This window comes from Tinamus guttatus, unplaced genomic scaffold (genome assembly GCF_059628265.1).
Source record: "Tinamus guttatus ecotype Peru unplaced genomic scaffold, ASM5962826v1 Tinamus_guttatus_pri_ptg000601l, whole genome shotgun sequence".
Classification (NCBI taxonomy): domain Eukaryota; kingdom Metazoa; phylum Chordata; class Aves; order Tinamiformes; family Tinamidae; genus Tinamus; species Tinamus guttatus.
Genome location: NW_028289135.1, coordinates 1,778,369 through 1,792,664, shown reverse-complemented (window position 1 = coordinate 1,792,664; position 14,296 = coordinate 1,778,369). Strand labels below are relative to the sequence as shown.

General features: G+C 45.0%; 2 protein-coding genes across 2 annotated transcripts; one reads left to right on the top strand and one right to left on the bottom strand.

Moving 5' to 3' along the window:
- The first annotated feature begins 283 nt into the window (after nt 1-283).
- On the top strand, nt 284-4,986 carry PDCD2 (programmed cell death 2). Its single transcript, XM_088534838.1, has 6 exons — nt 284-575; nt 653-904; nt 1,740-1,925; nt 2,639-2,754; nt 3,646-3,762; nt 4,534-4,986. Exons 1-6 carry the CDS (start codon nt 284-286, stop codon nt 4,711-4,713), a joined length of 1,143 nt encoding a protein of 380 aa, XP_088390964.1. The 3' UTR covers nt 4,714-4,986.
- Nucleotides 4,987-6,916: 1,930 nt separating this feature from the next.
- TBP (TATA-box binding protein) lies at nt 6,917-13,960 on the bottom strand. Its single transcript, XM_010216337.2, has 7 exons — nt 13,685-13,960; nt 12,701-13,035; nt 11,492-11,579; nt 9,523-9,614; nt 8,486-8,653; nt 8,131-8,225; nt 6,917-7,585 (listed from the first exon to the last, which is right to left on the bottom strand). The coding sequence occupies exons 1-7, from the start codon at nt 13,736-13,738 to the stop codon at nt 7,506-7,508; spliced, it is 912 nt and encodes a 303-aa protein (XP_010214639.2). The 5' UTR covers nt 13,739-13,960; the 3' UTR covers nt 6,917-7,505.
- Nucleotides 13,961-14,296: the final 336 nt, after the last annotated feature.

The following is a 14,296-nucleotide window of genomic DNA, read 5'->3' as shown; positions in this document are numbered from 1 at the left end:
TTTTTTTAAGCACCTGGCCTTACTTGGGTTCCTTCATCTCCTTACTTATAAAAACGCCCTTCAAAGCGCAGCGCCTCTCCCGGGTGGTGCCTCGATCAAGGGCGCGGGAGGGCAGCGCCGCCCCGGCAAGGAAGGGGGAGCAGAGAGCGGCGCCCCGTGCGGCCCGGGCCCCGCAGCCGTTGGCCGGCAGCCGTTGGCGGTGGCGGTTGGGCGGCAGGCGCGGGATGGGCGGGCGGGCGGAAGGGCGGCGCGGGGCGGAGCGCGGCCTCTTCCGGCGGGCGCCATGGCGGCGGCGGCGGTGGAGCTGGGCTTCGCGGCGGCGGCGGCGCCGTGGCGGCTGCGCAGCGCGCACTTCCCCAGCAAGGTCGGCGGGCGGCCCGCGTGGCTGGGCGAGGCCGGGCTGCCGGGCCCCGCCGCGCTGCGCTGCGCCCGCTGCGCGCAGCCCTGCGCGCTGCTGCTGCAGCTCTACGCGCCGCTGCCCGCCCGCGCCGACGCCTTCCACCGCAGCCTCTTCGTGTTCGCCTGCCGCGGCGCGGGCTGCTACGGCGCGCCCGGCCCGCGCGGGCCCCTGCGCGGTGAGGGGGCGGCGGCGGCGGGGCCGGGCGCGTGCGGGGCCGCGGGCCGCGCCGCTCACGCCGCCTCTCGCCCGCAGTGTTCCGCAACCAGCTGCCGCGCCGCAACGACACGTACCCCGAGGAGCCGCCGCCGCGGGAGCTGCCGCCCGGCGCCGCCGCCGCCGCCGCGCCGCCCCGGCGCCTCCGCAGCGGGGCCGCGCTGTGCCGCGTGTGCGGCTGCCCCGCGCCCCGCGCCTGCGCCCGCTGCCGCCGCGCCAGCTACTGCGGCGCCGAGCACCAGGCGCTCGACTGGCGGCGCGGGCACCGGCGGCGCTGCGCGCTGCCCGCGGGTGGGTACCGCGCGGGCCGGGCCTGCGGGGAGGCCGGGCGGCAGCGAGCAGCGCCTCGCACAAGTGGGCTGCCCTGGAGCCAGCCCCTCTCCCAGGGCGGTATCCTCGTAACTCGCCCCTTGGAATCGGGGTCTTATATAGAGCTTACAGCCAGACAGCTGCTGTAATTCATGGTTTATTGAAAGTGCTTCTCTGGGCTTTACAAGTACCAGGTTAACAACGGCGCGGTGAAATTTGGTGCGCGAGGTGTCTCTGCTTAGAGGAAGAGACCTCTGCCCTTAAAGACCCTCTGCCCCTAAACATTGATTATGAGAAGTGGAAAAAAGCAGTAGGTGAAAACTGGAATTAGGTAAATCAAGTTGTGAGGCAAATGTGTGAAACATTTCTTTTAAATAGTGACAATTTGAAACACAAGAGTGTTTAATTATTCCCTCATTCTTATAGCAGGTACACTTGATCTGTTAACTTTGCTCACAAATAAAAAGGAAAAGTAGGGAAAGTGGTATGGCCATAAGGTGCTGGTAGCATGCCTGTCTTCTTTGAATATACTAGTTAGAATGAGCTCTGTGCAGGGCTGTAAAACTGCACTTTTTTTTTTCCTTAAATGCAGCTCCTAACTCTGTTCAGTCTGTTCTGTCATGTGGATTTACAAAGGTTGAGGGTAACTTGTCACCTATTACAGTTTCTGCTCTGCCTGAAACAAATTCTGCCTCCTTTACTGTAAGCTCAGAGCACTCTTAGCGGTGAAGTGAATCCTTTTTCTCTCGCAATGTCTGTGCTGTATTTTGAAGGAGGGATGACATTGTGAAATAGTACCTGCTTTTTGTTTTTGCAGATGATTTGGAGGATGCAATTCCAGAACATAATGAATTCCTTTTTCCGGAATATGAAATTCTGATAGAACCTGAGGAACCAGAATCTCCTTCCGATACCAGCATCGATGCTGACGATGAAGCAGCAGCTGCAGATGCATCAGAGAACTCAGGCAAACAAGAGGAACTCCAAGATACGGGCAGTGCGAGTAAGAAATGTGTGATGCTGTCTGACATTTTTCCAGGTGCAGCCTGCATTGTGTCTGTACAATGTAAAATACTGCGTTGAAGGGTTCATTGTAAACTGCCTGTGATGCGAGGCTCATCTGTGGTCATCCGTGATACAAACAAAATGCAGCTTCCATATCCAAGCTATTTCTGTTAACCATTGCTGCTTGTATATGTGCTGCTGTCTTGCACAAGTCTTTTGTATGTATCCTGTGACAGAAACTGCTTTTGCAGGGAGACTTGCTGGGCAATGGGTAGAAGAATGGACGGGTAGAGGGGGGAGGTTGAGTTAAGCGGGTTTGGCTTCATCTGGTTAAGCCTTAGGAAAAAAAATGCTGGAGGAAAGCTGCTTTGAGAAGGCATTAGTCAGGTAGTTGAAGTGTAGGCCCTTTCCCTAAAGTACTAATCATGTGTCTTCAGCTCCCCACCACAGAGGCGTTGCATGGAGATGGGGTGTAGGAGCGTGGGGTGTTGCAGAGAAAGCTGCTGGGTTCCCAGCTGGATCTTATGGAGCTCTAAAGCTGTCTAGAGACTCCACAGGGATGTGAGCAGGGATATGCTGTGGCAGGGATGTCACAGAGAAGTGTTTCAGTGGTGGGAACTTCCCCAGTATGCGCAGAGCTCAGGTGTCTTCTCCGGGTGGGATCCACTGCTGCGGTAGCCCGTAATCTCTCGTGGGCTTTTCCTTGCTTAGGTGGAGGACTGCTATCTTTAGATGAAGAGACATTGGAAGCAATGGCAAAACATGAGACTGAAGATGACAAGATCTTCCAGAAGTTTAAGGAGCGAATAGCTGCAGAACCAGAGCAGGTCAGAAAACATGTGAATTCCTCTCTTCTGAATTCACATGTTCTGTGAAAAACGTTTCACTGCTTCACATACCTCCAGTTAGAGATGGCTGTGAGGATGCCTCATCCTCCTCCACATGCTTTAACCAATGTCTTTAACCACCCTTCTTTAGATGCAGAACTTGATCCATGGTAAAGAATTTGTCAGGATGAGCAGCACAGGGGCATTAAAGCCAAAATGAGGGCAGCAGCTGCTCTTCTGTAAAGTGTCCCTTGCAAAAGAAGAGGAAGTACCACTCTCCTCCCGCCACCTTCTTGCACTTTCCTTCTCACCAGAACTGCAGGGAAGAGCTGTGTGAGTCCCACCGTTTGGGGGTGAGGCTGGTACAGGTGTCATCATCTGACACGTGAGAGTTTGGCTTTTGAAAGGCTCACCTGAGTGAGGGAGCTTATGACTTGATGACTCAATTTTTCACGCTCCCCTTGCCCACTATCTTTTGCCACCACAGAACGTTTTAAAAAAATCAGAGTAAGAGAAAATACAGGTCTAGATCTACAAGAGTGGTGAGGAAAGAGATTCTTGCCTCCAGGTAAGAGACATCTTGGAAGCTCAGGGATTAGGGTGCACATTCAGAAAGCAGATTTTCATCCTGGTCTCTCCTCTACCTGGGGTGGGTTCATCGCCTGCTTCTTGTGATCCACATACTAGCTGATTTCCACCACTGTCCTCTTGTGGTTAATGCCCCAGTTTCTATATTAATATTTAAATAGTAACCAAACAACAGAGGGTATGAGTGTCTGAAAATGTTCATCTGCATGCATCTTACAGCTTTATGTATGTCAGTAAATACCAATTTTTGTACCGAGGTGAAAAAAGACAGCCTTGAGAACCTGAATTCCTGCTCCATTTCAGATTATTAGATACTGCAGGGGAGGAGAAGGCCCCATCTGGGTGTCAGGTGAAAATATTCCTGAAGAAAAAGATATCCCAAACTGCTCATGTGGTGCCAAAAGGATATTTGAATTCCAGGTATGTAAATTCATCTAAAGATAATCTAGGTAGTGTAGTTTAAATGTGACAGGTTCTAATTTTATAGACACTAGCTTATATAATGAGAGTGAGATAAAGTCATCACACAGTAACTACAGTTGCCTGTGTAATGACTGTTTACTAGTGTAACTGCTCTTGTAGGACTTTCACATATAGAGAGTAGGTTTTGATGCTGATAATTTGTGTGATCCATAAAATGGCGCACTTGTGGCTATGGAACCATCTTGTCAGTAATAGGAACCTTTTTTTTTTTTTCTTTTTTTTAAGAGAAAAAATATTTCAGGGTGTGACGTGGAAATATGTCTAGCTGGAAGTATCCAGGAACTTGGATACTAGAAGTGTCCATACAGGGAATACACTTCCTGTCATGAAAACACACACAAAAAAATAGTTACGAAGATATTTTCCAATAGAAAGATTTGCTTCTAAATCCGACAATCCTTAGCCAAATGGAATTTCTATGGGAGAGTGCTTTAAAATAGATGCATGCTTTTAGTATGGCTGGTTGTTGCTCCTTAAATAAATAAGCAGAGCCATGCCTTTGATTTCTTGTGCACTGAGTACACTGCTTGAAGGAATCCAAATATATTTAGTTTGAACAGCCATATTATTAAATAAGTTTTGACTTACTTTTTGCACATTGGTCTGACAGAACAGGAATGAAGGCAGGGCTTCCTTAGGAGAAGGGAAACCCCTCAGAAGTGGGCAGTTAGTTGTGGCCTGTCTCTAAACTTGTGCGTCTCCCTGCAGATCATGCCCCAGCTCCTGAACCACCTGCAGGTGGACAGCCTTGGTGAGAGCATCGACTGGGGCACGCTGGCCGTGTACACGTGTGCCGAGAGCTGCAGCGAGGGCGGCGGGTACGCCGAGGAGTTCATATGGAAACAGGACTTCTCTGCAGGCTCCATCGAACTTCCATCCTGCCGCTGAGCTCAACCATCTGCATGTAATCCTGCTGCAGTGCATCCATGCACTTTGCAAGCAGGTAACTGGGCTGATGTCACTGGTATCTTGTAACAGTGATTAAGAAAAAAGAAAGAAAAGTGGACCTTGGCAGCTGCTTTCCTGGGCCCCAGTGGAACATTTTACTTCAGCCCGCTACCAAAAGCAGGTGCTTTTATTACAGTAAATTTCACCTCAAATCTTGCATCGTCTCAGACTGCATAGTTCTGAATGTTTAAATAAAGATGAAGCGTTCTTGGATGGGTGGAAGTGTCCTTTGTCAGTGGCTGGACTTTTAGAACTTTAACTGTTGTCTGGCTTTGTGCTGCTCAAAAATCAACTCCCAGGGAAAGCAGATTACTGTGAGATCACAGAGGGCTCAGGATGTGTAAGGTAGTCCTAGCTAACGTAAATCCAGGGTGCCTTGCCTTTCAGTACATAACTTAAATCTGAACTCTGTGCCTCAGAGTTAAATGCATCAAAACTGTTCCTATGCATGTTTTATCTGACTTGGGGACCAGTAACGAAGTCTTAGCAATCTACTTCTACCTGGGATTGTCTGATGAAATAGTAATTTAAACCAAGGTTGCTGACGTAGAACATGGTTGTTGTTGCTTATTAGGTGTAGCAGCGTATTTTCAAGCTGAAACATCTGCCACCACTGGTGAAGTTGAAAAACAATTCTCTGCAGAGGTTGCTCTGGTATTTGACTGCCCGAGGGCTGAGGAATGAGAAAAATAAAAGCAGAACATGGAATTTATGGGGACTATTGCTTAAGGGTTCATACACCTATAGCTACACTTAGTTGAAAAGATCAAGCTCTTTTTCTGGTCTCAGTGTAATATCTATTTACATCAGTTCCTTATTCTCTTACCCTGCTCATTCCTGCTCACCAGTGATTCCAGTACTGATTTTACATAAGTCTTAGGCCCACTCTTGTTTTATGACTGTTTCCACTGTGACTTCTAGGTTGTTTTATTTCTGTCACTTTAGATGGTGCAAATGCCCCAATGAGCAGGCAGAGGATGCTTGCAGCACAGGCTGTCTGGTCATCCTAAAACTTGCATTTCTAAAATGGTGGTTTTAACACACAGTGCAGTTAACAGACATATGTAGCTCTACCACAGCTCAGCTGACTGTGATGAAAACCAGCCGCCAGCTACTTAAGGCTCAAAAATTTCCTGGCAAAGTTTGCAAAATTTTGCGAATAGTTGGTTGCCATTGTATTGGTTAACATTTGGAGTCCTACAAAAGCGGGGCCAGACACTATTGTCATGTTTATCTTCACTGCCTCAAACAGCACAAACTACTGCAGCACCTGAATATGCATCAACTTTGGTGTCTTGAACTTATCCTGCCAAAGGTAAGTCTTTAAACACCACCCTTCTGGTGGGATCAATGCAACCAATTAAAAAGACCAGTTCAGAAGCCCAGTCACATCTGTGTATGCCACTGCAGGAAAGAAAAGGCAACTACAAGAACTAAGTTCCCTCAGGGTTTGCAAATAGAGGGGGTGCTAGGTCAGCCATAGCTTCACCTTGTCTGGGATAAAGCACAAATTTTGCAAATTAAAGAGTGTGGTTACATTTGGGTTAGTTCTAGATAAAAGCTGAAAGAATGTGAAAGTCACAGAAAGGTTACTCTTACTGGAAATGCACTGTAGGGGGAAAAAAAAAAAAAGAAGAGAAAAAGGGCTATTTATTTTTAGTTCTCAGCCTGTTAGGCTTCAAGCACAGATCGAAGGGAAGATTATGTACAAGCTGACTGTTTGTAAGGGCTTTTGACATTTTACAGGAACACTTACTATACTGAGATTGCCATAGTTTGTAAAATACAAAGGCAGTAATTTAAAGAAATCCTAGAAGCTAAGCAGAAGTCCCCTGTTCCAATTCAGTTACACACAGCTATTTATGACTTGCATTAATCCCTCTGTTGAAGCAGTATGTACTTAAACAGCAAACTTCTTGATACTTTAATCTCCTTTACTTCAAGAACTGAGAAATTTTCAAGCTAGATGTTGCCAAGGATATGACTGCGGGTAAGCAAGCTGGGACACTGTTAAGGTCTTCCCTAAATGACAAGTCAGTTACAATAGTGCATGTGCTATTGAAAAAAAAATCTGGATCAAATAAAAAAATGTTCAAAGTATTTCACTCTAATATTTTAAAATTCATTAAGACAGTTCTGATACTTGTATAAACAGGGTTTATTGTACATGTGGGGCTGAAGGGGTGGGGGGAAGAGGAAGTATATATATATTATATATGTACAGTGAACCATTTTCATTAATAAATTTATTCTGTCTTGCGTAACGCTGGAAATAGGGAATGTGTCTGGCACCCAAAAAGATTAAAATTGAAAAAATTTAAAAACTTAAAATTCTGAAAATTATAAAAACGATGGTTTTACGGAGGAAGTTAAAACGTATATACATGGCAATTCAAGTGGTTTATATGCTGAGTGACATGGTTGCGTTTGTCTTCCAAACCAACTTAAGGATTTTCTATTAGAACTGGCATTAAAACTATTTAAAAGCTAGATTATAAATAAAACTTGGAGGGACTGCTCCAAGAACAGCCCTGTAAAGCAACTCACAGTAACTCAGTAGACGTAATCGATAATACAATTCCCCTAGAGTACCAGGGAAATAGGCACTAACTGGGAAACAGTCCAAGTCCTGGTGTTGCAGTTTCAGTGAATGTCCATCTCTTGTTACTGCTGTGCCATACGCAATACCTTTTAAAATGTACCCCCGCTTTCTCCAAAATTTGTAGAAACTGTTACGTTGTCTTTCTGAATCCCTTTAAAATAGGATAGATGTTTTCAAACGCTTCATAGATTTCTGCTCGGACTTTAGCACCTAGAGAAAAAAAGGGAGTGAAGTTACTCCGTACCTTTCTCCAGAGTCAAATACTTAATTTTAGTGTTCACAGTGCTTACCTGAATGCTTCATCTTAATGTAAACCCTATACATTTACATATGTATAAACACAGACATTTATATGAGTCCCTGTTTTTACTGATACATTGTCCACTCATTCTGTACAAGCCATGCATTATCAGCCTTCTCACTGTGTTTACTTTGATTTCACTAGCATTTTGGTGTGAATGCTGCACTTGCAAATGCCATGTTCTTATGCAGAAGTTCTCGAAGAGCCTTGACTACAAAGCGGGGCCCCATGGGATCTTTCCAAAGAAAGGCCTTTGACCTGTGGAGGTTGTTCCAAGAGTACGAGCATTGGGAACAACATCTGGAAACAGAGGTGGTGTCAGAGATGTGCGGCTCGCCCTGCTCCTCAGCACCATCACTTCCAAGGGAAAGCAACTAGCAAGACACACACTTTAGATACTACTGTGTAATATAGTCTAAATCTGACCTACTGGAATAAGATACTGCCGACTTACCAGTTAAAACCACTTTTCCAGAAACAAAAATAAGCAGAACAATTCTCGGCTTGATCATTCTGTAGATTAAGCCAGGAAACAATTCCGGCTCATAGCTGTAAGAGAAGAGAGCGACATAAACCCGCTAGCAGATAGATGTCCCAGCCACCTGCTGCACTACAGCAATGCACAGAGCAGATGCAGGCTACAGAAACATATGGGTTCACATTGGCAACATAATTGCACCAGATGAAAGGCAGTGATGGAAGTAATGATGCTGATTTCCCTCTGGTGCAAGGGGACAGTCTGAACAGATGTCGCCTTCTAGATGACCAAGCATACAGCAAGAATGAAACATAAGCAAACCTTTATTTACCTGCTGAACTGCTGGTGTGTAAGTACCAATCCTTCTAATCTGATGGGAAATTTTACATCACAGCTCCCCACCATGTTCTGAATTTTAAAATCCAAAAATTTTGCTGGAAAACCCAATTTCTGGACAACTCTAGCATACTTCCTTGCTGCCAGTCTGGACTGCTCTTCACTGAAGGGAGAAAAGAATATCCATTTTATTCCATTAGTATTACTTGAAACAAACTGCATTGATCTACAAATATTTTACTCTGTTAAAATGTGATCCTCCCCACTGCACTGCTCAACAAGCCAAGTTTTTACATTTAAAATTAACAACTAGGACTGATTCGTATTCTAATTTTGATACTAAGATCCTGAATGTATTGTAATCGCTGTCTACATTGTATACGTATACACAGATATATGTCTATGCAATAAGGTACAAAGGCATCATTTACACTCTTTACGCTCTTAGAATATCTATCTGAGTCCCTCTAGTAAGCCAAAATGTTTTCTTCAGTGTAGAACAACCTTGAGCTACTGCTGGGAAATGCATGTTCCTACAGAAAAGCTGTGGACTCCTCTGCCTTTCTCAGGCGAGGCACTCGAACCCAGTTTATCACAACTGCACGGCCTCACTGGCTTTGGCAGAATTCAGTTTGCTTCAGTTTTGTAAACAGCTGAAAAACTCTGCTTGGTTTTCAGCAGCACAAGATAATTTAAACTTCAAGAGTCATCAGGGAGAGAAACTCTATGGCCCTGTTCATTCCTCATAACCTCTGCTCTGTTCCTTTTGGATGCCTGAATGAATCCACGTGAAAGGAACAAGGATCAGAATTTCTCTCCTGCCCACTGGAGTTAAGTTTATGGTTGGCTTTCAAAATGCTTCACTGATCATGTTAAAAACAGATCAGACTACAGGGACCAGAGACTTGGATCTCCTGACAAAGTAATGAATTGGGAGGCAGCATGAGCACAAACAACAGTGTTTCCAAACCACCAGCCACAGCAGAAAGACAGTCTGAAGGCAGCAGCGTTCTTGTAACAGGCTATGCATACCTTTTTGCTCCCGTGCACACCATTTTTCCAGAGCTGAATATAAGTGCAGTAGTACGAGGTTCTCTTATTCTCATGATAACAGCAGCAAAACGCTGAAATGTGAAAGTTGACACTATTAGTGATATATTGCTGCAATCATTTGCATATTCCAAATCTGTATATTTTCAGTAGCATTTGATATTGTATTTCTCAGAAATACTAAATCCAAACATACTTAATGGATCATGTATGACTGGAATATTTCAAGTAGCTTCCACTACACACACTTTGAGGTAGGGTCGGACATGACGGGTATTTCCCATTACATTCCTATTTTACTAAGCTCACTTCCCATTATTCTACACACAACATATACATAATGCTAGGGTCTGCAACATAGAGAAGACATCTTGAGAAGCCTTTCTCCCCACGTCCTGAGATTTGTTGTGTTGTGAGCAGGATGAAGGAGTACATGCAAACGTCTTACGATCTACTCTGTGTCTTAAAAAACTGGGCAGTGCTACAACACTGCTAACAGAACACCTGGAAATGAAACTCAGAAGCCACATTCATTGGAAAAGGAAGCCACTGGAACTGCGGCAGTAAAACACAGCAGCCCAATTTGCTTCAGTTTTTTTTCCACTTTAAGCATCTCTACCTCCATTTATTCTCAAACTCAATAAAAGCTGGAGATGCTAAAAACGAAGCTGGGTGTATACACACACACACACACACACCCGTTTGCCTGTTATATTTAACGTAGACCAGTTCATCATGTAGCCCCATAAACTCTTCTGCTGACATAATTATGACAGTAACGTGGGCTACCTAACACCACACTTGTCAAGCTATGGCTCAAGTGATACAGTCAAGCAGCATCTTTTCGACAGCTAAGTGTACTGACTAAAAGTCAGGCGTGCATTACATAATCCTTCTCTCCCCCTGCTGTGGAAAACAACGTTTCATATTGATCATTCAGACTCGTTCTTTTGCTGCACTCAAATCTCCCTCACATTCCATTATGTAACAGCATCATTGATATAAACTTTATGGTACGGCACAATTATTTCTTACATACACCTGCATGCAGGCCCTTAATCATTTGAGGTGAGTTCAGATAAACTGTAGCAAGATCCTACATTATTAAAACTAAATAAAACGAGAAAATAATCATACACCCCAAAAAAGGCAAGCCAATTCGATTACGCAGCATCTAAACTTTCATTAAAAACAATGTCTAATAGCTGTGGCTGGAAATGTAACTATCCAAAGAAGAACCAAGTGAAAGAAAAATGAAGCAACATTATTTTCTTGATTCAATTCTCCAGGGCCTCTGCTGCTGCTGACTTCTACACAGTTAAATTTACCCCCTCGTCAGTGGGGTTTAGTCGTCAGTGCTCCAAAACCACCGTTTGCAACAGTGGACACCTTGGAAACAGACAGGCCAAGCCCAGCTTCCTTTTGCTCCTGCGCCGAGCACAGCCGCTGCGGGAGCGCTGCGGGCCACACGAAGCGGCGCTCAGCGGCGAAGCCGGACTCACAGCCGGGACCGCGCTGCAGCCACCAGACTCCCACGGAGCCGCCCGCAGCAGGAGCCACCGCACACCAAACAACCCTGGCTCTGGCAGGAGAACAGAAACCAAATTCCCTTTCTCCTTTTTAGGAGGTAGATAACTTCAGGCATTTCAGGCTGGTATGAACCGTCTGACCACAGATAACAGGTTCATGTGAGTAGCAGGTGAGGTGAGCTCTGTATCCAAAAACTTTGGCTATGTATTACACTGTCAGTTAGCTTCTTCATAAATGCATTATGTTCTTTCTGCTTCCTACTAATTTGAAGAATGGTCTAAGGTTATCAAAGATCTTTTTTAAGCAGCAGTACAAAACTACATTCATAGGAGGATGTTTTTTCAATCTAGCTATGACAGCAAATTATGCTCAAAACCTATGCCTTTGCCATATCTGCTATAGGGGGAAATTCTTCTCTTACCTTGGGGTTATATTCAGCATTTCGGGCACGAAGTGCAATGGTTTTTAGGTCAAGTTTGCAACCAAGATTAACCGTGGACACAATATTCCTGAAGACAGTTCAGAGAAATGTATTAATTAATAATTTTTTTAAAAAAATATAAGCTTTTTACATTTTTAACCATGTACAATTTGTTTTATCCAAGTGCGAGACTGGGCAGTCTTTTGGCTCAGGTTGTACACCTTTTCTAAAGCATTTGCTCCTGAAGCACAATTGCCAATCCCTCCTGTTCTGCCAACTATTATTAAAAGTGCCTCGTGAGACAAATCTGCACTTCCGTTTGGCAAGAGAAACTCTTGAGATTGAGAATCCCCATCACAGTCAGGGGGGTTGCTGGGAACAGGAAAAAAAATGAGGCAGCCATAACATTATCTGAAAATTTCCTTGCTATGCTCTTTAAAGGGGAAGAAAGTCAGTATCCTGAGGGGTGGAAGACTACAAAGGAATGAGTAGCCTTGAGTCGGGTTGACTACACAAGCAAGGCCCATTGCTGTGTGACACAAATATGGTCTCTAGGAAACCTAAGATCTTTGGAAAATCATTTTCTAAGTAAACTCTGCAACCTAAAGGTCCTTAGTGGAGTAAAAACTAGGGACCACTCTGCCACTGCAAAGCTGAGCCTGACTGTCTTTTGGCCTTCCATAATTTGACACACAGGTCTCTTTATAGCTAAAGCTCAGTGAAAATATTTTGATAACTGAACCTACAATACTAGTTCTGGTGCTTTTCCCCAATCACACAGCTGTGGCAATGAACTAGAAAGCAGTGTGGATTATTAAGGACACTTTCAGCTCTAGTTGCTACACGGTTTCTTCCCCTCTACTCTTTCAGCTTTTCTTCAACTATGATCGCTCATGTATTCAGTTTAATACCTAGAGTGCACTAAGCTAAAGGTCAGACTCTGCTAAGACCTGTATGACATTCCACACTTGGGCATTTAAATAAGGGATATCTTACAAATCGCTAAAAAGCTGCTTCGATTACTAACCACCTTAGTAACAGACGCTCAGCTTAAAAAAAGTACTCATATATTAAAGCAGACCCATAAATGACCTCTGAGGACCTTTCTTCCTGCCAAGACACGGTACCCAGTTCCTGCCAGGGCCTGGCCCCAGGTCCTTAGAGGGCTACCGAGCAAGGACAAACCGCGCCGGGATCCGCGGCACTCACTGCAGCTGCGGCACGATGCCGGAGCTCTCGGACGCCGGCGTTGCAGGAGTTATAGGAGTCATGGGCGTCATGGGAGAGGGGTAGAGCGGGGTGGTTCCTGGCAAGGGGGCCGTGGTGAGAGTCTGTGAATGGAAGAGCTGGGGCGCCTGGCCGGCCGCTGCCTGCGCGCCTTGCTGAGACGTGGACTGCTGCGCCGCTTGCTGCTGCTGCTGCTGCTGCCGCTGCTGCTCCTCCAGCAGGGACAGGCTGTTGGTGCTCTGGACAGGCTGCGGGGTCAGGCCTGTGCCGTACGGCATCATCGGGCTAAAGATTGGAATTCCCGGAGTCATGGCGCCCTGCCGAAGATAATGTTAAAAAATAAACTACGGATCCTAGGGGCTTCACTTCGTCTGCAAGAGAAAATAAGCTTGCTGAAGGAGTCTACGAATACATCGATTTGGTTGATCATATCAAAGCAGAGGCACAGTGATTCACTAAAAACAAAAAGCCCCTAAAAATACAGTTCTTGCATAAGATGAAACCCTACTTCTGCTGATCTCACCAATTCGGTTACTGCTCTCCAGCAGCCGGCAACACCGGTGCATTCCTCACTCATACATACTCCATCCTGACCCACTGTTTTTACTTGCAATTGTTTGAATGAAGACACTACCTATGATACCAAGTGTATCCATATCACAACCACATGCATAGGAGGCTATGTCATGGACCTAACTGAAATGGTTTCATGCCCAACCACCAAGATCAATATTTCTAACTTCTCACTCATGTTTCAGCTCAAGGAAGTCCCATATGCTTGCACATTTCTTAAAACTCTGACTACATGCATTAATGGTTTTAAATTTTGGTTTTACACTAATATCATTCTGTATCTATGCTTTTTCAGATCTATAAGCACAAAAGTTGTAGAGATTACAAGCAAGAAACAGACACTTTCACAAAAAAATTCAGATCACAATTGCATACTAAGTCCTTCACTTTTACCTGAGGGGAGGCTAAGCCTTGAGCATACGGTGGCAAGCTGTTGTTCTGATCCATGATCCCAGCTATTTCTTTGGTGATGCCAGAAATATTTCCTTCAATCAATTAATTACAATTGTGGCAAACCCTAAAGGGTTTTAACCCTTTAAAGCATTCCAGCAAAGTCGGTTTTCAGCCAAGCTTGAGACGTTAGGAAAACATCTGCTCCAGAGAAACTTGTGTTGACAGTTTAAAATACTAATCAAAACCTGGAAAGAAAAAGTAGCACTGTGATAATAAAAAGCAAACTTATCAGCTGCTATGTTATCTAAGAGATATCCATGTATGTATATATGTACACCAATATATATGCACATGCAATTTGCAGAATACCCTCTTTCTGGAACATAAATGGACCTTTGCAATCTGCTACTATTGCAGTCCCCAGGAAGGTAACCTGCCTCACATGAGCAGACCCTGAGGATCCAGCAGGACACACAAAGGTTTGTGGAGCTGAACCCTCACCTCCAAACAGCTCCAAGCATCTCCAAACACTTTATTTGGGATAACTGCATGCACTTTATAAAAAAGAAAACTGAAAGTCAATTTAGGGCGTACTTGTGACACACGCATACT

Excerpts from the sequence above, each read along its gene's own strand:
- PDCD2 (XM_088534838.1), top strand. The coding sequence starts at position 284 with ATGGCGGCGGCGGCGGTGGAGCTGGGCTTCGCGGCGGCGGCGGCGCCG. Across the intron at positions 905-1,739 it reads GCGCTGCGCGCTGCCCGCGG|ATGATTTGGAGGATGCAATT; the intron begins GTGGGTACCGCG and ends TTGTTTTTGCAG. Across the intron at positions 1,926-2,638 it reads CCAAGATACGGGCAGTGCGA|GTGGAGGACTGCTATCTTTA; the intron begins GTAAGAAATGTG and ends TTCCTTGCTTAG.
- TBP (XM_010216337.2), bottom strand. The coding sequence starts at position 13,738 with ATGGATCAGAACAACAGCTTGCCACCGTATGCTCAAGGCTTAGCCTCC. Across the intron at positions 13,036-13,684 it reads AAGGCTTAGCCTCCCCTCAG|GGCGCCATGACTCCGGGAAT; the intron begins GTAAAAGTGAAG and ends TATCTTCGGCAG. Across the intron at positions 9,615-11,491 it reads ATGCTGAATATAACCCCAAG|CGTTTTGCTGCTGTTATCAT; the intron begins GTAAGAGAAGAA and ends TTCACATTTCAG.